The sequence below is a fragment of the Eucyclogobius newberryi genome, unplaced genomic scaffold, assembly GCF_026437365.1.
Source record: "Eucyclogobius newberryi isolate DKJ021-1_F unplaced genomic scaffold, fEucNew1.0.hap1 SCAF_3, whole genome shotgun sequence".
Lineage (NCBI taxonomy): Eukaryota > Metazoa > Chordata > Actinopteri > Gobiiformes > Gobiidae > Eucyclogobius > Eucyclogobius newberryi.
In genome coordinates this window covers 29,559,650-29,583,441 of record NW_027315945.1, presented here as the reverse complement: position 1 = coordinate 29,583,441, position 23,792 = coordinate 29,559,650, and the positions used below count along the sequence as shown (strand labels likewise).

At 40.8% G+C, this 23,792-nt stretch overlaps 2 protein-coding genes across 2 annotated transcripts in view; both read left to right on the top strand.

The window, feature by feature from the left end:
• The window catches only part of atp8b2 (ATPase phospholipid transporting 8B2), a 44,564-nt gene extending 32,812 nt beyond the window's left edge, over window positions 1-11,752 (top strand). The window contains exons 22-30 of the mRNA XM_072460062.1: window positions 331-550; window positions 736-919; window positions 2,296-2,519; window positions 2,597-2,680; window positions 3,825-4,070; window positions 5,151-5,289; window positions 5,675-5,805; window positions 10,438-10,983; window positions 11,073-11,752. Coding sequence (XP_072316163.1) covers window positions 331-550; window positions 736-919; window positions 2,296-2,519; window positions 2,597-2,680; window positions 3,825-4,070; window positions 5,151-5,289; window positions 5,675-5,805; window positions 10,438-10,983; window positions 11,073-11,138 — 1,840 coding nt within the window. The 3' untranslated portion in view covers window positions 11,139-11,752. The remainder of the gene's footprint in view (window positions 1-330; window positions 551-735; window positions 920-2,295; window positions 2,520-2,596; window positions 2,681-3,824; window positions 4,071-5,150; window positions 5,290-5,674; window positions 5,806-10,437; window positions 10,984-11,072) is intronic.
• Window positions 11,753-12,225: 473 nt separating this feature from the next.
• Window positions 12,226-22,257, top strand: il6r (interleukin 6 receptor). Its single transcript, XM_072461202.1, has 10 exons — window positions 12,226-12,423; window positions 13,486-13,941; window positions 15,118-15,241; window positions 16,982-17,160; window positions 18,019-18,182; window positions 18,942-19,089; window positions 19,854-19,885; window positions 19,962-20,010; window positions 20,947-21,052; window positions 21,959-22,257. Exons 1-10 carry the CDS (start codon window positions 12,339-12,341, stop codon window positions 22,191-22,193), a joined length of 1,578 nt encoding a protein of 525 aa, XP_072317303.1. The 5' UTR covers window positions 12,226-12,338; the 3' UTR covers window positions 22,194-22,257.
• Window positions 22,258-23,792: the final 1,535 nt, after the last annotated feature.

The following is a 23,792-nucleotide window of genomic DNA, read 5'->3' as shown; positions in this document are numbered from 1 at the left end:
TCTCTCTCCCTCTCTCTCTCTCTCTCTCTCTCTCTCACACACACAAAGGATATGAATATTCATAAGAAGGTGGATCTTCTGGGACCAGCTTCCCGTACCAGGCTGTACCTTCTGGGACATCCTAATATGGTCGTGAGATGAGACCCTTGACCCAGACAGAGAAGTTGGTTGGGGGACAGAGCAGTGTGTGTGTGTCCAGTATGCATAACAATGAAAGGTTTATTAATGCATTACAACAGCGCCAACTAAAATGTCGCAATTTCGATTTGATCGTGATATACCTTTGCGCCGTCCTCTGTCAAATCCTGTCGTTGCTCACTGTCTCTTCAGAGCAGCGAGGCAAAAGATGATGGAGCTGTCCCAGAGCAGAGAGGAGGGGAAGGAGGTCTTCGCCGAGGCCTGCTTTTTGTCGCGAGACGGGGACGGAGAGGTTACCGAGGCGGAGAAAGACGAGCGACGACCGGCTTCTCCGGTGTGCCCCGCGTCTCTGTTCAACCTCATGGACAACATCTCCGGAGAGTTTGGCCTCGTAATCAACGGCCACAGTCTGGTACGATCTGCGTCAATCTGACACACGCATGCATGTCAAAACTGCGACTAAATCATGACTAAATGGGGATTAAACCAGGACCAAACCAGTTAAGGATGAGTGTGAAGAGGAAGCGGCACGTTCAAAATGTTTCTTGTTTTGATGTCGATTTGTTTTGGTCGTTTTTGGTTGTCGTTTCCGTCCAGGCCCATGCGTTGGAAGCGGACATGGAGACAGAGTTTGTGTCCACGGCCTGCGCGTGCAAAGCGGTGATCTGCTGCAGGGTAACGCCGCTGCAGAAAGCACAAGTGGTGGAGCTCATCAAGAAGCACAAGAGGGCGGTGACTCTGGCTGTGGGAGACGGAGCCAACGACATCAGCATGATTAAGAGTGAGTGTGGACGGAGGAGCAGACGTGAACCAACTGAATGCACACTAGTCTTCGAAAACATAGTACCGTATTTTCCGCAGTATAAGGCGCACTGGATTATAAGGCGCACTGTCAATGAATGGTCTGTTTCCGATCATTTTTCATATATAAGGCGCATTAGGCGAAACAAAACGTGTACCACACAAAATTGCTTCTAGCACAACCAGAAGTAATCCGTATATAAGGCACACTGGATTATAAGGCCTTTTTTGAGAAAATTCAAGTTTTTTAAGTGCGCCTTATAGTGCGGGAAATACGGTAGCCATATCAAGGACAAGTTTCCCCTTTCCTCTCCCCCTTTTAAAATCCCCATTGTCAGATTTCAGAGTGATGATGATATTATATATTTTGAATTGGCAAATGTCCTCAAATATCACATAAACAGGATGCTGAAACCCATGTATAGGCACATAAATTACACAGATTTTTTTTCCCTCATACCACACACATAGATTGTATTTTCTTTACTCATTTCCCCCCGTACTTTCCTTACTGGCAAAAAAATGACTAGTAATTCTCTTGTTTTTAGTATATTTTGACTGCCTTAACGTAAGATTGCCAATGGAACAAGCATACGATATCTTGTTTTACTCAAAATAAGTAAAAGACAAGCATTTTCTAACTTGAAATTGAAATTAAATGCTATTACACTTGAAATAATAACAAAACTTACCATACTTTTTCTATATCTTATTTTAAGCAAGTCAAAATACTAATTTTACTAATACTAATCAAATCAATCAATCACTTTTTAACTTTTACATTTTTTCCAGTGTAGTTTCTTGAATAATAATTAGATGCATTTTCATAATAAACTTTTTTGGTTATCTTTTATTATCTTATTAACATCTTTACAACATAGACATACATTTTAAGGGTATTTACAGCTATTTACACACAGAGACAGCACACAGGAGGCACATTAGAGTCTGGTGCTGGACAAGACTTAGTGACATTAGTAATCCCTCACACTAAAATAACAGAAGACATTTGGACATAAAGAAAGTGACGAGGACGCACTGAACTAAAAGAAGAAGTAAACCTGCACAGCGAGACAAAAGTAAATGCTGCTTAAAGTACAGTAATTATCATGTTTTTAATGTTTTCAAATGGGTAATGTAGTGAACAGTGCACATACGACTAATACAAGAATCGAATACAATTTAAACTTAATTTGTGACGGTCTAAACTACAAGCAAGTTTTACAAATAATAAGACCTGCTCATTTGTTGTTGGCTGAAGACATCCTATATAATAAGTAATTGCAGCCTTTTTTCGTGTGATTATTATGCCATTTTAACCCTTAATGGTCACCTCCTCTGTGTCTCCTCCTGCAGCTGCTCATATCGGCGTGGGCATCTCAGGACAGGAGGGGAACCAGGCCGTTTTGGCCAGTGACTACTCTTTCTCTCAGTTCCGATTCCTCCAGAGGCTTCTGCTGGTTCACGGCCGCTGGTCCTATCTGCGAATGTGCCGCTTCCTCTGCTACTTTTTCTACAAGAACTTTGCCTTCACCATGGTGCACTTCTGGTTCGGGTTCTTCTGTGGATTCTCCGCTCAGGTCAGAGAGAGCTCGTTGTACCGTCCGAAGAAGCTCATTTTGACTGCGGTATGTAAACGTGAGTGTCTCTTCTCCAGACAGTTTATGATCAGTTCTTCATCACGCTCTACAATATCGTGTACACGTCACTCCCGGTGCTGGCCATGGGGATATTTGATCAGGTCAGTCTGCAAACTACACACTTTTAATTATCTTTTACTGGAGACGGTGTATTTGTATGCATTATGAGTAATAGTACGATTTCAATATTTGTATTTGATCCAGGACCAAAGAATAAACAAAAATATTAACCGTTTTTAAAAAAAAAGGACAAAGGTTATTTATATACAACTATACTATACTATAATATTCTAAACTATAATATTCTATTTTTTTTATTTGTTTGTGTGGGGGCTATTTTTTGTTGAAATTTGTAACTGAATTTAAGATTTAAAAGCAATTTTTTTGTATTTAATATATTTTTAAGATACGATAAGATAAGATATTCCTTTATTGTCCACACATGGGGAAATTTCATTGTTGCAACGCAGGTAGATACAGAGGTAAAGGACAGATAACTTATAGGAAGTTTAAAAAAAAAACACTTAATAGAACAAAACTCAAACAAACAAAACTCTTATAAACAAAAACTCCTGTGGACAAAATCTCTCATTTCTTAATAAGGAATGGAGGGGGAAAATAAAGATAAAATAAAATAAAAACAGCTAGCGTAAGACAAGATAATACTAATAGTAATGGTAAAATAAACACTCTATTTACATCAGTTATGCACATGAATGTGACATTATTGCATGTGAAACTAGAACTAATACAAAGACACTAGACAATTTGTTCTTAATGCTTTAGATTGAAAATACTTCAAAGGTAGTCACCCAGACACGTTTTTAGAAATCAGCACATTTCAAGTTCCATTTTTAATCTGCAGGAGATGGTTTGAGCAGCAAGCTAAAGGACTCTTGCCTCTAAGTTGAAACCTCTTGATTTCTAACACAGTGACGACCTTCTGAACCTTTTCTACCACAGACCTCTCCTGGATGAATGAGGAAGTACATCAATGACAAATTACAATCCCTAATATGTTGAAGTACGGCTGGGAGATAAGAAGGCACAAAAAAAGTCTTGAGAACTGATCCCTGTCTGCCACTGTTAATATTATCATTGTGTAATTCAGTGATTCAGTCATTCTTTCTGCTCAAACACGGACATCTTCCCTAACCCTGCAAACGCCAATATCCGCGCCATCGTCTCCTCAGCCTGCGCATCTTTAAGCTCCTATGTTGCCAATAGGATGTGGTTTTCTGGCAGGACGTCCCCGATGGCCGGAGCCTGGAGTATCCCAAACTGTATGAACCGGGTCAGCTCAATCTGCTGTTCAACAAGAAGGAGTTCTTCATCTGCATCGCACAGGGCATCTACACGTCGGTGGTGCTGTTTTTCGTCCATTACGCCGCGTTGGCCAATGCCACCCAAAGCTCCGGGGAGCCGCTCGCTGACTACCAGACGTTCGCTGTCACCACGGCAACCGCTCTGGTCATCGTGGTCAGTGTGCAGGTAAAAGCCAGACAAGCGGCGCTATTTTTAACGGCCCGAGAACAGGTTTTCAAGAGTCGCACGTCACTGCAGATGAATGATTATATTGGAACTACTTTATGCCACTGACACAAGAACTTCCAGTATAACGCTGTTTCTAAATGCACCAAAAAATAGAAGAATCAAACAATAAATTGCTTAGTATCTTTAATACGTCGCAGATGTTATGTATTTGACCTTATACAGCTCAAACTTACATACTACAGTTGTCTAAAGTATTGAAAATCCGATACTCAATACTAAAATTTGATACTCGTTTGAGCAATATCGATATTGATTTGAAAAAAATCACACACATGACCAAATTTGACCTTTTAGTTTGATCTTGAACAGAACTACACTTCTTGGGGACATGAAGAAAGCACTTTTTTTGTTGTAGAAAATGAAAAACAAATATATGATTGTGGATTAAATCTATTCCTCAGTATAAAAATCAAGATTGAAACGTTCACAAGTTTGAAATCATGAAAAAAAAAGATCAGACATTTCCCCAAAAGGTACACACGATAAATACTGAGCCCACATCGATTGAAGGACAAGTCGATTTAGTCATTATTGTGGCCTAAACGTTCCAGAGATGTACAGTAGATCGCCATAGCTTTTGTTATTTTGCTGATTAAAAAACAATAAGTCTTGATTTAGTCCTGATTAAGACTTGGTTTAGTCCTGTGCTTGTCCCGGTTTAGTCATGGTCTTGTTTAATATCTGGATAAAACGAACAAGATCCAATCACAGAGTTACTACTATAATACTTTTAATCATTCATTTATTTGACAGGGACGGTGCAGATTAAGGAACATTTCTGTAAACGCTCCAGACCATTTACAAACTCAACACAACTCTGCACATGGCAGCAGCGCAAAACAAACAAGATCGACACAAAAATTTTATCGATTTGCTGAAGAAAATGTGGATGTCGCAGGATGTAATAGTTGTCGTGGTTCTTTTCCCGATGTAGTCCCAGTTTTGTCCCAGTTTTGATGCTTTGTGTGGGTCAAAGTAAAGTTAAATGCAGACTTTCTTCAATGAACCTGTTCTCAGATCGCGCTCGACACCGGATACTGGACCATCTTCAACCACGTGTTCATCTGGGGCTCTTTGGGCTTCTACTTCAGCATCATGTTCGCTCTGCACAGCCAGACGCTCTTCAAGATCTTTCCCAATCAGTTCCACTTTGTAGGTCAGTTCCCTGTCACGCGAGAGCTTTGGCATTTCTGCATTTTTAGTTTGAATTTGACCAGTAACAAGTGTGATGGTTGTATATACTGCCTGTTTTCCTCTACTTTACTTTAGTCATATTTGGTAAGTATTTCATCAGCTTTTAGGAGTGTTGTTTTTGTGTACTTTTGAGTTATTGCCCTTTTGGATCAATAATGTTTGTTATACTGTATATATTAAGACAGTTTACACCACAATGACAGTAGGAATGCCAAAATTAACCGGTTAATCGATAATCCCAATTATTTAGAGCAAAAAAGTTATGATTGTGACCATTATAATTCAGTCATTTCAATTTGTCAGAAAAGTAAATGTTTTTTTAAATGTTTGCGTGTGTTTTTGGAAAGGTAGTGCCCAGAGCACGCTCTTGCAGCCAGTCGTGTGGTTGACTATTGCACTGGCCACTGCAATATGTGTAGTTCCAGTTTTGACTTTCCGCTTCCTCAAGTTGGATCTCAGGCCTCAGCTCTCTGACACGGTGAGAAACAACACAGGGTCAGCGTCATGCTCAGGTTAATGTGTAACAACCTTCTGTGGGACGAGACCGGACCGTTAATGACAGAATGCACTCTGAACGCACTGTCAATATTGACCTGTCCTAACAAGCTGTGGAGCATGGAAATAAGGCCTCAGCACATTTATCCCTTTTGTGGGGGCAGGGACATGATACATTTCATTAAAGGCAGGGCCGGCCCAAGCCTTCAGGGGGCCCTAAGCGAAAACATTTTTGGGGGCCCCTCACCACGTCATCAGAATCAGTTTTATTGCCATTGTCAGTGAACAATTCACATATGGGAACTTTCTTCAACGCAAACAAAGCGCACCAAAACTCCAGGGCATCCGTTTGCCAGTTAGTTTATTCTCAACACCTCACAAGCTCAAATATTGCTAACTTAAATCCCACAATGCAACTTGGTATTCCGCTGACATCACCTCTACTCCCTGTACAAATAACACACGTCCCAGATATGTTTTTGGGCGTATTTGTGGGCGTTAAGGGTCGACAGCCACATTAGCACATTAGCAGTTTAAATTAATGAACAGGGGGGTCTGGGGGAGATTTTAAGACCTTTTTTGGGTCTTCTGGTGCATTTTAATGTGGTCCAGCCGGCTAAAGTAAGAGTAAAATGTTGAGGTTGTAATGCTATAAAATGATGATGTGATGAAACTGTGCCAGGAGAAAATGATTAAAGCCAGTTATTAATACATTAGTGTACTTAATTACTCAATACAATATTGGCTATGAAAAATAATTATGGTCAAATTGATTCATTTTAACTGAAAATGTAAAAGTAATAGTTATCCTTACTAATTTATCTTTTACAGCTCCCAACTGTTCCTTCTTGCCAAAGTGACAAAACAAGTTATATTAAATTAAACAAATGGCATAAGCGTTGCTTGATTAACAATTAACACTGATAAAACAGTGCAAACATGTTATTCCCAGAGAATGAACAGAACGAGAAGTGAAGGTCCAAACCTAGCTATAGTGAAGAGACTGCATTTCTGCAGCTTTGCCACTTTTGTATAAAAATATATAGTATTATTCTATAACAGACGCAATCATAATATGTCTGGTTATTTTTCACTATCAATTTATTATAATTTATAACAAATAGTCTAATGATGCTTTTTAAATACATTTAAATGTTTTATTGCTCTATCAAAAGTTAATTACAATATAAATGTTTGTTCTGATCAGAACATGACACACTGGACTCCTGCATGAAACAATGCTGCGATGTGATTGGCTGATGGACCTTACGTGCATAAACCTTTACGTTCCTCTTATTGCAAGTTAAGAAGTCAAAGTAAAACAGACATCACGAGTCATGATTGATCTCACACATGGTGATGTGAGAGAGAGGGACGCAAACTCAAACCGCTCATCTCTGACTGAGGCTGCACAGGGGCCCGGGACAGGGGCCCGGGACAGGGGCCGCACACTGTTCACTCCAAAGTCTCACGTCAGAGGTTCTGGACGAGACGGCGCTCGTCCGGACCGGATCTCCGCCTCTTAGTGACCCGGGGCATAGACGCCCCTCCCCGGCCTCACCTGCAGCTAACACTACTGGGCTGGTGTAAATGTTAAGCTTATTATCTTTCATTCAGACACATATTATTGTGCGCGGGGCAGAGCTCTCCTCGCCTCCAGCCTGAGCGAACTAACGTGACAGAATCGTGTTGTTTCAAACAGCAGCATTAACCGTCTCTTTGTAAGAGAAGTTCAATACCTGGAGAGTGTTGTTGAGTTTGCAGTTTCTTTACATCGTCAAGAAGTTTCTTCTTTCGTTTTTCGGCATCGGGGGGATATATTCCTCTGGACATGAGGACCACGCAGGGACCACGTTCTGTTGTGTTTATGTTTTGCTCTCGTTCTCCTCGCGCACAATGAAGTTGCCCAATCAGCGCAGGTTTGGTGTCTCGGTTGCCAGATTGTCATTACAAATAAATGCGGTTTGTGCGTTATATGTTACCGCTGTGTGCGCTCCCGCGCCAGCAGCGCTACTACACAAGTGGCGCACGCTGCGCTTGCGCTTCTCATAAGACGGGTTGCCAGATTGGGGGCCCTACTAACGCCTCGGGGCCCTACGCGGCTGCTTAGTTCGCTTATAGGCTGGGCTGGGCCGGCCCTGATTAAAGGCCATATAATTACTGATTACATTTGGTGCGAAACAGAGGAAATATAAATCTGTCTGCTTATAGTGTACATACGAGTTCAATGACCACTAAACTGTTAACTGAAAAGTCAGCAACTAAATCAAATGTATCTATTTTGATTATTGTTAATCATTATCTGGACTATGCTCACTCAAAACACATGCCAAAATAATAATAATAATAAATATAGCCGCAAGCGGCAATGATCGGCCCTCGCCACGCCGCCGCCACGCCGCAAGAGGAGGGGGCGCTAACGCGCCCCAATTGTCCTTTTATTACATCTACTGCTGAATCTGTGACGCTGTCACATCTTCTCCCCTTTGTTTTAACATCAAAAAGCAATTTTATTTTGAATTCTTGGCAAAATGTGCGGCTTTGCCGCACAGACACCGTGACTCTTAGAATAAAAATGTGGATAACTTTTGATGGTCCACCCCTGAAGATGAGTCTCACCAAATTTCAGGTTAATATGTCTAACGCCCTAAGAGGAGTTCGTGAAAGTCTAAAGTGTAAACATGTTCTGGCGATTTCCCCATTGGAATAACATGGAAGGTTTCGGTCATCGTTACGGCAAAGCCATAACAATTATGACATGGGTCTCATTGACTTTTTTGATGGGGATGCCAAAATTTAGTTGTGTGTCAAATTTCATATAATTTCGCAAAACTAAATATTTAACCTCCATATAAAATCTGTAGGGGGCGCTGTGGCTCCAAATTAATTTATTTCACTTCAAGTATGTTTAGGGCAAAGAGTTTAACAACTTAACAATTTGACTTTATCTGCGCAAACGGCAGAAATGTTAAATTTGGAAGATTTCTGAAATTCTTGCTACAGTTTGCGGCTTCGCCGCACAGAGACCGTGACAGGTATCAATGTAATTTGGATAACTTTTGATGTCCCACTCCTCAGTAGCATTTTCACCAAATTTCAGCTTTTTAGGGCCAACGCCCTGGGAGGAGTTCGTAAAAGTACGACGTTTGGAAAAACTCCGAAGTCATGCTTAGCCATTTTTGAACCAATATGGCCGACATTTGGTTGGGCGGACGGCATTGCCGTAATAATATTTTTTACTTCTCTTGTCACCATCTACCTCTGCGCCAAATTTCATGATTCTACGATCAGATTTTTTTTGGGTCATTTCCCATCTCTCAATGCATTTTTGGTACATTTGGGGGCGCTGACGCGCCAATTTTTTTAATTTTAGAAAAAGGAAATAGCCAGAATGTAGAGAGGCACGATTTTTAGAGGTGTGCAAATTTTTGTGACTTTTTGTCAATGTTCACTGGGTGAAAAATAGGGGGGTTGGTCCCGAGAAGAAGAAGAAGAAGAAGAAGAAGAAGAAGAAGAAGAAGAAGAAGAAGAAGAAGAAGAAGAAGAAGAAGAAGAAGAAGAAGAAGAATAAGAAGAAGAAGAAGAAGAAGAAAGAAAGAAAGAAAGAAAGAAAGAAAGAATAATATTCCGATGCGAAAACAATGTTTCCCATTTTTCAAATATCATGAACTATACATTTCCGGAAAGCGCTCGCGCTTTCCTACTTCATGGTGTGGGTCCCTGGTCACTGACGGGTACTTTCGTTAATTTTGAGTGGGCTCCGCCCACTTTGTGTTTTTGGCCCTCTATACAGTAATAATGTTAAATTTTTGCATTACATGCTTATATGCACGGAACATGCAAGAGATGGGGAACGTATTCGTGAGCTACTTAGGGCAAATGAGCAATTTAAAGTGCTCGTTTAGTGCGTACTTTTGCACGGGCTTCGCCCGTTTACAACGGTAAAGTTCCATTTTCCTACTACTAATTAGTATGCACGGGGCGTGCGTGAGTGAAGGAGTGCGTTAGTGAGTGTTTGGAAGTGGGCGAGCGCTTCGCGCTCGATTTCGTGCGCACTATGTGCGCACTTTCGCAGCCGTGCTTCGCACGGCCTTACGAGATTAATAGGCCTCTCGCCAGCTTGTGGCGCTCGGGCCTAATAATAATAATACATTTTATTTATAACGCACTTTACATTCGAATGGAACCTCAAAGTGTCGGTGTAATCCCTCATTCGTCCAGGCGTGTTCCATAGTAAAAAAAGCTTCAGTTGTAGTCATCTGGACTCAGTTAGAAAAAATAGACGTTTCGACTCTCATCCAAGAGTCATTGTCAATATTGACAATGACTCTTGGATGAGAGTCGAAACGTCTATTTTTATTTATAAAAAGATGTTTTATTACAAAAACAGCAGCATTATTAAATGAAAAGAAGGTTGATCAATTTGTGCACTACAGTATAACACTAGAAGCCTTCAGTTAGCCTATTTTTACCTTCAGCCAATAATTAATGAATAATGTTTTTCAAAAATCTTAATATAGACAAGTAATAGTTTGTCTAGTCGATGAATGAAAAACATAATCATAAACTACAAATAAGTGTTAGTTGCAGCTCTATTAATATAGTTGTGTTTCAGGTGCGTTACACACAGCTGGTGCGTCAGAAGAAGAGGAAGCTGGTGGGTGCGGCCGGACACTGGCGAGGGGCCAGCACAATGTCTGAGGGGCGCCTGGGGGCCCGCAGCGGCTCTCGCAGGTCGGGTTATGCCTTCGCTCACCAGGAGGGCTTTGGGGAGCTCATCACCTCAGGGAAGAACATGCGCCTCTCGTCTCTGGTGCTGGGCTCGTTCGGGTCAAAGCACAGCTCCAGTTGGATCGACACGCTGCGCCGTAAGAAGCAGCCGCACACGCCGCCGAGCACCTCCGGGGACTGCAGCCCGGCCCCGAGCTCCATCTCTGCCTCTGCCCCGCCCCTGTCCAACTCGTCCTCCATGTTGGGCGGGTCCCAGGACACTCCCATCGAGGAGGAGGCGGGCACAGCTACAGCCCAACGTGCAACCGCGTCTTTATCCTCCGAAACCAACGGCGCTCCAGCTGCATCACAGGGGCCTGCTCAGTCCCACAGCACAGTCTCCTGCACAGACCCCCCCACAGGCTGGACCCTCAGTCTGGGAGCTGTGCAGGTGAACCCTCTAACTTGACTTCATCTGGTTGTGTTTCTGCCTGTGATTTGGGCCTAAATCTGCCATTGTGCTTGTGTCCTTCTCTTTAGGAAGCTCTGTTTGGATGGAGGAGCACTGCACCTTGCACCAACGCCGCCACTTCTGCTCCAACATGATTGTCTAGCTCAAAAAAACAAAACAAAACACTTGTATCGCCAATCTTAGAGCACATAAACTATACTTTCAGCATATAAGGGCAGATAAATGACAGCTGTAACAGACGGTGTTATTTTCATGAGTTTTACCAATGAAAATAAACAAAAGAGGAGAATTCTTCACTATTCGAGATGCTTTTGAAAAACCTTTACTTTTAATGTTGCCTTTGAGATATAAAATAACATTAGAGCTTAGCGTTGTAGATCCAATACTAAAACATGTAAAGCACACAGTCCTGAGCCTCGACTATAGTTCTCAATGAGAACAAACCCTTATTTTACAGTTTCAGACTTTATTTTCCGTTGTGTCTTACATCACATTGATGTGCTTATTATGGCTCAACCACCTGCACCGTACGACTGTGACGTATGTATTATTATCATATTAGACTTTATGGTCTGACAGTGGTTCTGGTCAAATGTATGTCATTTATTCATTTACCAGTGAAGTTACTTTCAATGTGTCTTAAATTCTCTGACTTTGTCTCAAATACTCACTGGTTTGTTTGAATTTTCAGTGACAGTGTATTTATTTATTTTGTCCAAGGATGATGAAATATTGTCATACAACCAAACGCTGTGTTGTGTTTTTTCCTTTTCTATTTTCTCAAGGCTGTTTTACTAGAGTTTATTTATTCACATTCCTTTAGTGAACCGGGATTAAACATGTATCTGCAATTGACTCAGAGGACTGGAGGCTGACACATCATGGAATGCACTTTATAGAGTTGAAGTAGACATAGTTAAGCTGCACTACACCACAGTAGAACAATAAACCTTACATTGCTTACATTACGGCGCAGCGGAATAACAAAAAAAAGGAAGAGCCCGGGGATTTCACAATAACGGGTCTTTACGCACGACACAACCCACAGTCCCGCCTCATTTGGAGCAGCTCCACGGAGCTCTCCTCACGCACAGGGCTCTCCTCACGCACGGGGCTCCTCATGCACGCACGGGGCTCCTCACGCACGCACGGGGCTCCTCACACACGGGCCTCCTCACGCACGGGGCTCCTCACGCACGGGCCTCCTCACGCACGGGGCTCCTCACGCACGGGCCTCCTCACGCGACCCTGGGACGGACAGACGCGCAATCGAACTGTACGTGATGGAGTGAGTGAGCGCGCACACGGGGGACATCGAGGCTCAGGACTCAAACATGTGGAGGACGTTTCTCTGCGCGCTGTGCGTCCTGAGCGCTGCGCCAATCCGCTGCGAGGCGCGTGGGAGCTGCCCCAGGAAAGGTGAGGGGCCAATGTTCTTCTAAAACACTGGATTTGAATGAAAACTATAGGAGCTAAAAGAGAGGAATTCACCAGTGCGAGTGTGTTTTAATCATAGACACTTTTTTGTTGTCCTCTTATTTATGTTTGACTTGAGCCCAGGTTATTTGGAGTAATGTACTATGTCTATTTTGATGACAGCTAAAGTCTAATTATGTCTCAAGTAGACAAATAACACTGAAATCAAAATGTTCCACAATTGACTTCAGAAAGTTTGTTATTGAGCTTTTGTGTGACCTGCTTTGACGCAATAGATCAATGCGTTCTCAACCTTTTTGTATGTTTAAGTTTAACTCTTTGTACACAATTATTACTATTCTATTTTTACAGGTTTTTTTTTTATGATATTGGTGCCCAAATCACCAATTAAAACATTAAGTATGTTACATTTACCTTCTTTATAAATCCCTGGTTGGGAAACACTGCTATTTTACTATAACATGTTAGTGAAGGGATGACTGAAGTTGTATTATTGCGTCTTGCATTCATATATTATTCCCTAGAATCCCAACCCTTCATGGACGTTTGTACAATTATAATTAAACAACCATTTCATCTTGCTGCCATCATTGCAACAGAACATTTGAATTCTTCCAATTTGTCTCACGGGTTTGCTCTAATTTTCAGTGCAAATGTACTTCTTGTTTTTCTCTCAGGCATGTCAACAAAGGATTTCTAAATTCAAAATTTCAAAAAAATAAATTAAAAAAAGACAATAAAACTAAAAATGAGCTTCACTTTCCACCTCTCCCATAGTCAAGCAGCATTTTGTTATAGTTAGCTATATATAGCTATATCGTTAGCTTGTTATAGTGGTTATTTATTTTCTAAATCACACAAGTAAAATGTATAAACCGCTTACATTTCTTTATGAAATTATTGACATTTTGTAAACAGCCTGGAAACATTAAAAACATGAAATAGTGATGAAGAGCTACAGAGAGTTACTAGAACGTCTTCCTAAGTTTTACACAAATACTGGTTGTTTATTGTTTGTTTGTTTGTTGTCTGTCTGTCCTCCAGAGCCCCCTCCTGGTGTGGTGGTCGTCTCCCTGGGCAGTGACCTGGTCCTGACCTGCAGTGGTCATGTGATCCTGGACGGGGTCAAAGTTGTGGCTCACTCCATAAGTCACTCCATAAGCCACAACGCAGTGGTCTCGGAAACACACGACGCAGTGCACACAGGTCCTACGTCTCCCCCGTCCCCCCCGTCTCCCCCGTCCCCCCCGTCTCCCCCGTCTGCTGTCGGGGCCAAGACTCAGTTTGGTGCTGGAGACGTGGACGTGGAGTTTGATGATGAGGAGAAAGACCAAAGAGGCGCAAAGGCGAGAGTCAAGTGGAAATGGGACGACAGAGACGTGCAGAGGAGCGCGCAGGGGTCCACACTGTCCCTGTCCCAGCTGAGGACGAGCGACTCGGGACGTTACAGCTGCCACCTCGGAGGCTCGGAGAAGTTCTCAGCGAAGGTTATAGTGGCTGGTACGTTTACGTTTGTTTCTAAATGTAAAATATGCTGTAAAGGGGTATTTCCACAGTATAGTAAAAGGTGCACAATGTAACGTTTCTGGTTTGGGGTCTTGCACGTGTTTGTCTCCATGGAGATGTTAGTGCGTGGCCTGAAATTTTCCACAGTATTAAACTTATATGTGAATGGAGACAGGACAGCACTAGACCAAAAGCCCGCTCACAATAAGAGGGTGTTAAATTAGCCAAAAAAACATGCAAATGAGGAAATGCAAGATGGATCATTTCAATGCCAAACTATGGGAAATTACAGCGACATCAATAACATTTCCATGGCAAGACCTCCACTAGGAAAGTAACATTGTGCAGCTTTAAAATGACCTGGATTCAAAATATCTGTGTAGATTTGCTGTTGCATTATTGTATTGTATTGTATTGTATCAGAGCCACTTTTGTACATGACAGATTTGTAACCTTATATTTTGCTCTACCTGCACTTTCTGTCTATAGTTATTCATCTTGATTTATTCTGGCATGTTCCTATTCTCCTGCTGTTCTTGAACTATGCGCTGCAAAAATGGAATAAAAGGTTAAAGGTTCTCTTTTTTTATCCTCTCTTCTCACAGCTTCTCTTCTTTTATCATCTTCTTATATCTTCTTTTTAATATTAACTTGCCTTTTCTTCAGATAAGACAGATGACTTAATGTAAAGCTTAACGTACACAATTTCCATTTTTATTACTATTACACAATGCGGCGATCTATGTCTCTTCTATCATGCATCGAGAGGTGATTAAATGGTCTGCTTCCTCTGAGAGGTCACACTTCACTGTGATTGGTTGAATCTGCCTGTCAGTCACTCAGAGCATGACAGAGGCTGACCAATGGCTGAAGAGTGCAAGGAAATGTGTTTGGTTTGAGCAAGATTCTGGATTAAACTGATGATTAATAACAATATGATGATGATAATACCAAAATATAATCATCATAGGATCAGATTACAATTTTATGTTCATTACAACTTGCCCCGCCCTAATCAGAATGAATCAAACACATTTACATATCTTGAAGACAAACCTAAACTAACAAACCATAATGAATGAATTAGAAAATAAAACACTTGACAGCATTTTATTTTCATTCTTGTACGATATGAGTAAAAATAATAGCTTTTTTGCTCTGTTTCCGTAGAGGCTGCAGAGACTCCTCATTTGTCCTGTTACAAAAAGTCTCCGAGCAGCAAGATCCGCTGTGAGTGGACGCCGCAGACGAGCGCTCACAAAGGCACCAGCTGCTCCCTGTTCATCCGCAAAAGGTCAGAAATGAGAACACACTCCAGTAAGAACAGAGGATTAGCCACAGGATAAGGCCCAATGTTAAAAGCACAACATCATTACTGAAGTGATATCAGAGCTCGGGTAGAACACATTCACAAATACAGTTTTTAGGTTATTTAACAGGTAATTGTTTATTTATTACGTATTATCTATTATTTATGGTTAATTCCAATGACAGGGGGGGAAATGCATTAAAATCACAAAGACATGACAGAAATCACAAAAATTTCATTTCTATTCATTCATTTTTACAATTTTGCTGACATGAATCATACATTTTGTTCGTGCTTAGTGAAAAACCAAATCTATTGGACCAGACTGGCAGACACTCCAGACACTCGTTCCCATATTTATATCAAATTCAGTATTTTAATTTAATTCACAATACTTCCATGCTATACTATACTTCTGTTTCCCACAGTTAAGCATAATATATTTATCTTCATTTGAATAGAGATGCACGCTAGATGGCCTTTCCAAACGGGTAAATTCAACAGATTGATTTGCTTCAGCTTTTAGATCTTGCCACTGGATAAACTATGGTCGACTTCCCTTTTGCCTCCATTTACTTTCATTACAGACTTTTTTGATTAAATCTGATTATGTCCTGTTCACTTAGAGCAGGAGTATCTCAAAGTAGGTATTCAAACCTTTCCTACTCGTTCCTCGCGCTCACAAATCCTTTGGCATGTCACTAGAATCACCTGTATCCACTGGCACAGCTTTAGTTCAGCCTTTTCAGACACAGAAGTGAAGAAGGTGTTGTCCCCAAAGTGTCATAAAGTGACTCTTTCTTCTCAAATGTTCTGCTTTGACCCCAGCTTTAATTAGGATTAGGATGACTGTGTTTCAGAATGATGAGATTTGAGTTTCCATTGAGAGTGGCAATAAAAACTAAACATTATACAACATGTTCAATCAAAACATTGCATATAGCAGGAAGCTAAAAGCATGACTGTAATATAATATGTATATAATGTGCAATATAATATGAGAAGTATGATCCACTTCTCTTTTGAATCCAGTTGACTCCATACTGGAATTTAGAATGTATTTGTTTACAACATTTGAGTCTCCATTTTAAGTACTTTTGATCATTCAAGCAATATAATATTATTTTTAGTTTGAAAGAGGAAATGGTGTGAGTGACGCCCTGAAAGTTCATCGGCAACATTTCTGTTCAAGCTCAATGTTCAATATACTATAGGCTTTATTATAATTCATATTCTTGTTGTTTTAATAACTTAAACATACTTATTTGATGAGTGATGACTTTTGAGTATTTGCGTAAGTAATAGCTTTTATTTTACATATCGTTTATCGTCGAGTTTAAATGCCAGAAAACTAAAAATACTTGTATAACTGAACCTGATCCCTGAAGTTAAGATGAGCTCAAGCCTGGTCTTCATTTCATGGCTATAAAATTGCTATTTATGGCAGTCATTTTCAGATAAATCAGAATTGTGTGTGTTTAATATATATACCTACACATACATTCTGTTTCCTGTTGTATATAAAGCATTTAATTTGCCAGTTTTATCCCTAGAACTGAGATCTGAGCATAATCAAAAGGTGGCATGGTTAGGGACAAATGCCTGAACAGCTTCTGCATCAGGCGGTTTGTCGACCCTGAGCCATTACCATTCACTTTCCCCCCGTTGTTTCTCATTGCACCGTTTCTCTCGCGGCCCAAATAACTCACCGTTGTTTCCGTTCAGACCGACAGGATCGTTCCTACGAGTTCCGTGCTCGTACTCGACGCGGCGCTCCAAATGCTGGTGCGCTCTGGACCACAACGAAGAGGAGAAGCGGACCCTGCACCAGGCCTTTCTCTGCGTGTCCAGCATCACCGGCAACGCCACCAGCGCGCTCGTCTCCTTCACGCCCATGCACATCTGTAAGCTCGCCTAAAGCATCATCTAACTCGACAGCCAGACGGTTCAGAGCAGGGCAAACTGATAAAGAAGAATTAGGTTTTGTTTTCTCGCTTTGATCAATCACAATTTGCCATTGGATTTATTGTTTCTTCTTAAAAAATGATCAAAATGGTTTTCATTTTCAACTTCATGAGCACAAATTAGACTTTTAATCAGACTTTCGAATCAATGTATTTCTTCAAAGTCTTGATTTTGCTCTTTGCGCAGCGTTCACAGTGTCATAAATGTCATCACTATGCAGCGGTGTTCCAGAAGAAGTTGTTCCACGGCTCTTTTGTTTTCTTTTGTTGTTGTTTTATTGATGCAGCTCTATAAAAGTATGAAAGTCTGGAATAAAGATTGCTGATTTAGCTGAGAATGTCTGATTTAGGACCAAAAACACATCACGTTACAAGATCAAATCACAATAAGTTTACTTCATTTGTCATTTCGCCCAGTCCTAATTTCCCCAGCCACTGAAACACTTTGCATTAGGGACTCGTGTGCCAGGTGTCTTGAAGAAAAATGTCCAATTTGAGTTAACAGTTTCAGACATGCAGATGTTAGTGACTCATTTATCATTTTCGATTGTCTTGTGTAACTTCTGCAACAAAAAAGAAAGCAAAACCATCATTACTGCTAAAAAAAGAACCAGTTTCACCTCATTATATATCATATTTTTTACTAAAAGGGCTGATTTGGCTCTGGTTAGTTGTAGGTGGTGTGCCGTGTTATCTCTTCAACACAAAAGAGTGTGCACCAACTCGTAATAGGTTGACAAACACTGCCTTAGGGTCTCGTCTGCAGATTCAGATTGTGTTTTCCTCCTGATCTCACAGTAAAACCGGACCCTCCCTACAACGTGTCGGTCCAGCCGGAGACGGGACTGAACCGGACTCTGGCGGTGACGTGGAGACCTCCTTACACATGGAAGTTTCAAGACAGATTCTATGAACTTATCTATGAACTCCGGTACAAACCGCTGAAATCCGCGCATTTCCAAGTAAGTTTGAATTTCCCATGAACCAATACAGCAGTGAAAATCTATATTGAATATTTTTTTATTTGTGTTGTTTTGTCACGTTTATATTTATTTTTTAAAACTAGATTATTTTAGGGTATTTCTGACTTGTTTTTTTGTTTTTTTAAGTTAAAGCCACATTAAAAAAAAAAAAAAAAAACTTAAACAAAGCTTTTTGGGGGGGTTTCATTGCTCTAAAATACATTAAAAACCATGTCCTTACTGCGAGCTTGTATCTCCACAAACCCTGGCCTGGATGAGCCTCCTGCTGCTTGTTTCCATGGAAATGCTGCTCCTTTAGCTATCAAATTCCACAGCATTGAGTAACACTTTACACACATTCACACACAACTTAACATCAAGGTGACTTTACAAGTAATTTGGGGCCGGTACACTATGTCACCTTTGTAACAGAGAATTATTGAAATATATGGATATAGACGCCACCAGGCCAAAGCATGGGTCAGATCTGTGGAGAGGCGACCTTTCTCATTGTAAAAGCAATGATTAGCGATAACATCCAGGCAACGTTATCTAGTCAAATATGTTACAAATGTAGATATTGTCTTTTAGCGGGTGTATTTTTGGCTTAATTTTATAATTGTTATGTTTCTGTCTGTTTGTTCTGTAATTTGAATGCATCTTTTCTTCTTTTATAAAGCACTTTAAATTACTTTGTGTACAAATTGTGCTCTAAAAGGAAACTTTCCTTGCATTAAGCCGTCTTGTTTTCTCTCGCAGACAAATGCGATGGATGAGCAGACGAGCAGATACACCATCACAGACGCAGAGGCCGGAGAGCCGTACGAGGTCCAGGTCCGGGCCAGGGACGAGTACGAGGGCCAGTGGAGTGAGTGGAGTCAAGCGCAGTACGGACGCAGCTGGACGGGTGCGACACAAGGTGATGAAAAGAAAGGGAAGGATTTTGTTTCTCCTGGTTTGGTCTTGATTTTAGCTCAGTTTGGTCTTGATTTTAGCACAGTTTGGTCCTGCTCTTATCCAAGTTTAGTCACTATTTCAATGTAGTCCGTGCAATTGTGAACGCACTATTAGTGAAGTGCTTTTTGGCAAGTTACTTTAATTATAATGTTAGATTTGAGCTTTTTTACATTTTTGATAACTGTATTTCTTTTGTTGGTCGTTTGCATTTCTTTTTTTTTAAATCCCCTTGGGTATGAATGTAGAAAATCTGATTCTGATTATTACACAAATACTTTAAAAATAATAATTGTCCACAAGCACAGTAGCATTAATGTTAGTTGTGTCCTTGAATGTGTGATTGTTTGGAGCGGATTTGTCGTCTCAGTTAGCCTCAGGGCAGCTGTGGCTACGAAGAATTTTTAAATGAGAGTGTGTGTAAGACAGACTGAAGTCGAGAAATAGTATCAATATAATAATTCAAACTATTGATAATTACCTCAAAAAGACACAGAATTGTAGAAGTATAATCTTACATACAAGGTGATATTTATGACCTTTTGTGTTTAATTTTGTTCTGTTTATTTCTGTCAATATCTCTCACCTCTTTACAGAAGAATTAATATTATAATTTGCAGTAGCAGCAGTGTAGTTACTTTTACAATAATACTCGTTTGTACATCAACACTTTTATATTTGAAAAACATTCCAATTTGTGTCATTTATATTCTACAGAAGTGTCAAATGAAGATCTCTTGGCGACATCAGTAAGTATCCTTTTTAAACATGTACTTTTAATGGGAACTTCTGCTTGTTTTCACTGTGAATATTGTCAATCCACAGTTTCCGTACTCGTACAGTGATGGCTCAGGCTCTGGGGACTACGATGAGGGTAAGATTAAATACTCCAACTGGCACATTCAAAAGCAACGTGCTAAAACAATAGTTACATACATGTTTGTACTGCTCTAAACGACAAGACAAGACCACATCAAACCAGGATTTCTAGTTCTCTGTCTATAAATTACCTAATTAATCATAGCGTGTGATTCCCTTGTGAACATTTATTTGGGGAGTTCCGCTGCAGATCTAAACCAGCCTCGATCTGTTAAACTGTTGGCTGTTTGTTGTTGTTGGTGGTGAAGTTCCTTCTGTCCCAATGGGCTTTAGCAGGAAGTCATGTCAACATAATATCAACGAAAGAACCCACAGGAAGCATGGCCCAAGACACCTACACACACCACTGCACCCAGCAACTACAGGACGGCCCCCCACAAACATGATTTATGCCATCTTATCCAAATCAGAATTTGAATGGTCACAATTGGCAAATCACAAAGGCCGCAATTATTTAAGTAACATTTATTTATTTATGTTATGTCTGACAGATGACATTTGATGGACAAATTTGGGGCAAGTCATTAATGAATATAGCAATGGGCCCAAAATTGAGCCTTGGGGCACACCAAGATTGTTTTCAAATGTTAGAGATTCCATATGCGCACGCACACACACACACACACACGCACACGCACACGCACACGCACACACACACACACAATAAATAGTTCTGCGGCCCCCTTTTCAACTACTTTTGAGATAACTGTCTATTGTAGGTTCCCCTGTTTAAAAAATGGTGTGATGACTCCCAACTTGGACAAATACCTTCTTGAACAGACTTATTGATGATGTTTGTGATTGGCATAACATGAGTTAGGTTGAACTGAAGTAAACATGAATCCAATGCAAATGACAAGCCTTGTAAAATTGCTGTAGATCTTTTTCATAAACGGCTCAGGCCTCACTCTCATGCTGTTTCTCTTCACAGATCTGCCTTCCTCGACTCACCCGGAGGACGCCGTGTCACCTCACTACCTCTGGATCGCTCTGTCACTCGGCTTCTGCTTAACTGTTTCAGCAGTCTACATAATAAGGTAATAGTACATTTGGGACCACAGCGGTTCAGGTTTGTCAGGCGTAGTTCTCGTTACACGCTTCAGTGTAGAGTGACGTTGTGTCCTTGAACAAGACTCTTCACTCACATTTACTATATTTGAATGTGACTATAAAGGCCAAATGCATTGTAATTGATAAAGTGAATTTAAGTCATTCGTTTGTACGGTAAAACAAGTGGCAGTGTATTCTGTATGTGATCTATTTCTAAACAGTTTGCATCTTCTGTGTGCTTGAAACCAGGCTATATTACCAAGCTGTGTGTATCAAGCAAAGGTGAACAATATCTCAATATTTTTTCTAAATCCTCTCAATAATGAATTTTACCAATGCATCAGGAATGTGCCAAAACGTGCTTGTAAATGTCTTGGTTGAGGTTCAAGTTTAGCACAAAACATGAATGGACAATAAAAGTAACCTCAAATTGGCAGAAATATCACTTTATTTATTGGTTTGGAGATCACACTAGACGTTTCTGTCTCTTTTTGCTGTGATTTTTAGCCATTTTAATTCCAATATTATACATTTTTTGATATATATCTCCGAACTCTAACATTGAGCAAATTAATTAGGAAGAAGTATTTGTGTTAGTAGTAGGTGTGCTAGTACTAGTAGCTGTAATAGTAGTTGTAGTAATAGGTGTAATAGTGCTAGAAGGAAGTGTATAAATTGTGCTCTACAAACAAACTTGCCTTGCCTTGCCAAATAGTATTAATAGTAGGTGTACAAGTAGTAGGTGTAATAATACTAGCTGTAGGTGTAGTAGTACTAGTAGTAGGTGTAATATAGTAGGTTTAGTAGCAGTAGGAGTAAAAGTAGTAGTAGTTTCTTCAGCAGCAGCAGCAGCAGCAGCATGTTTTGATTCCTAAATGTCCTTTTCTCTGCAGGTACAAAGCTCGGTGCTTGTCCAAACTGCAGAGCGTGTGTGCGTTGTGCAGTGACTCGGTTCACCCACGGCCCGGCCCTGGTCTGCCTGTGGTAGAAGGACACGCTCTGTTCAACAAGACTCGACCTGGGAAAGAAGCGAAACAGAGAAGAGAACAGGAACTGAGAGTGGAAGACAGGACTGAGGCAATAAACTTTAATAACACAAGCTATTTTCTGGTCCAGGGGGAAATCTAGCTTTAAGCATGTTTCAGTACATTTATAACATGACTGCCTGAAAAATAAGTGTGTGTGTGTGTGTGTGAGCATATGTGTGTGTGTGTGTGTGTGTGTGTGTGTGTGTGTGTGTGTGAGCATATGTGTGTGTGTGTGTGTGTGTGTGTGTGTGTGTGTGTGTGTGTATGTGTGTGTCCACTGATTTATTTCCTGCATAATTACTCCCGGTCAACATGGTTTATTCAAAGTGAGGTCCTGCCAAGTTGCAAAAACTACTGAGAAAGACAAGTATTGTACATAATACATGAAATAATAATGTATCATTGTATATTAAAAAATATTTAATAAAACTCCACAAGTAAATTTGTTCAGAAATATTGCACATGATAAGAAAGGGTGATCAGGCGCTAGGACGATCCGGTGGATGTTGTCCTGTAACCCCTCTAGGCCTTTCTCAGCCACCCACCGACATGTACCAGGCCCACCAGGTCATATTCTGGATAAAGAGAGTTAGTATTCAGTGGTTTATCTGTCTGCAGAGCAGTGACCTCGGCAGGGAAGCTCTCCTCCTGCGCTAGCTTACACTCTGAGGCTGCTGGAGGAATGTACTAGGCCCAGGTCTAGTTGCATCTTTGGTAGTATGACAAAGCCGTGTATCTTCTGACCAGGGGCACTCTTTAGGTTGAGGTAGCTCTTCTGTAAGGGACATAACTGACATGTGCATGCATTAACTGAGTGTTTGAGGAAGCTGGCTGGTCCTTGGACTGCCCATCCCAGAGCGGTGCACACAGTGACAGGATGTCCAGTGGGATCAGTCTCCACCGACTGTATTGGTGTGATCAGGTGAGGGTTGTCTGACCAAATGAGGATCTAGGGTGTAACGTTGGTGAAGGATGGCAATGAACGACCCCTTAGATGCTTATAGAACCTTTGTAGATTTTCAGCGAAACAGGATTGGTTGGCGAGGTTTAACTCTGCAGCTGTAAAGGCTTGATGGATGTTGTACATCACTCCTTTTTGTTGGACGTGACACTTTGAATGAGTGCACTTGCACTTTGAATGCAATCCTGCTTAGCAGTGTGGTCACAGCTATGGTCACAGCCAAGCAAGATTGCAGTGGGTCTCTGGGGTTCAAATGTCCTTCTCTGCCTGATGTCTGCATTGCCTGGGTCAGTGGTGTCAGTGCCTTTCCTGCGTGAGACCTGTAGAGTTTGCACTTTCCTCAGCAAACAACTTGGCTAGTGTATGTTTTATCACTTCCACTCTGAATAATTGCCCAATTGAAACAGTGCTCAGCAAATTAGTCCCTCAAGTGGGGAGGTAACTTTGTGAGCAGGTTGTCAACATGTGAACCACAGGGCAGCTCTGAAGATGAAAGCCTCTGCATCGAGCTCAGCATGCCCACCAGTGTGGCTAAAGTCCTAAAGAATCTAGTCTACAAACTAAAGTCTAAAGAATAAAGTCTAAAGATTAAAGTCTAAAGAATAAAGTCTAAGAATAAAGTCTAAGAATAAAGTCTAAAGATTAAAGTCTAAAGAATAAAGTCTAAGAATAAAGTCTAAGAATAAAGTCTAAAGATTAAAGTCTAAAGAATAAAGTCTAAGAATAAAGTCTAAGAAT

Excerpts from the sequence above, each read along its gene's own strand:
- il6r (XM_072461202.1), top strand. The coding sequence starts at position 12,339 with ATGTGGAGGACGTTTCTCTGCGCGCTGTGCGTCCTGAGCGCTGCGCCA. Across the intron at positions 13,942-15,117 it reads AGCGAAGGTTATAGTGGCTG|AGGCTGCAGAGACTCCTCAT; the intron begins GTACGTTTACGT and ends CTGTTTCCGTAG. Across the intron at positions 15,242-16,981 it reads TCCCTGTTCATCCGCAAAAG|ACCGACAGGATCGTTCCTAC; the intron begins GTCAGAAATGAG and ends GTTTCCGTTCAG.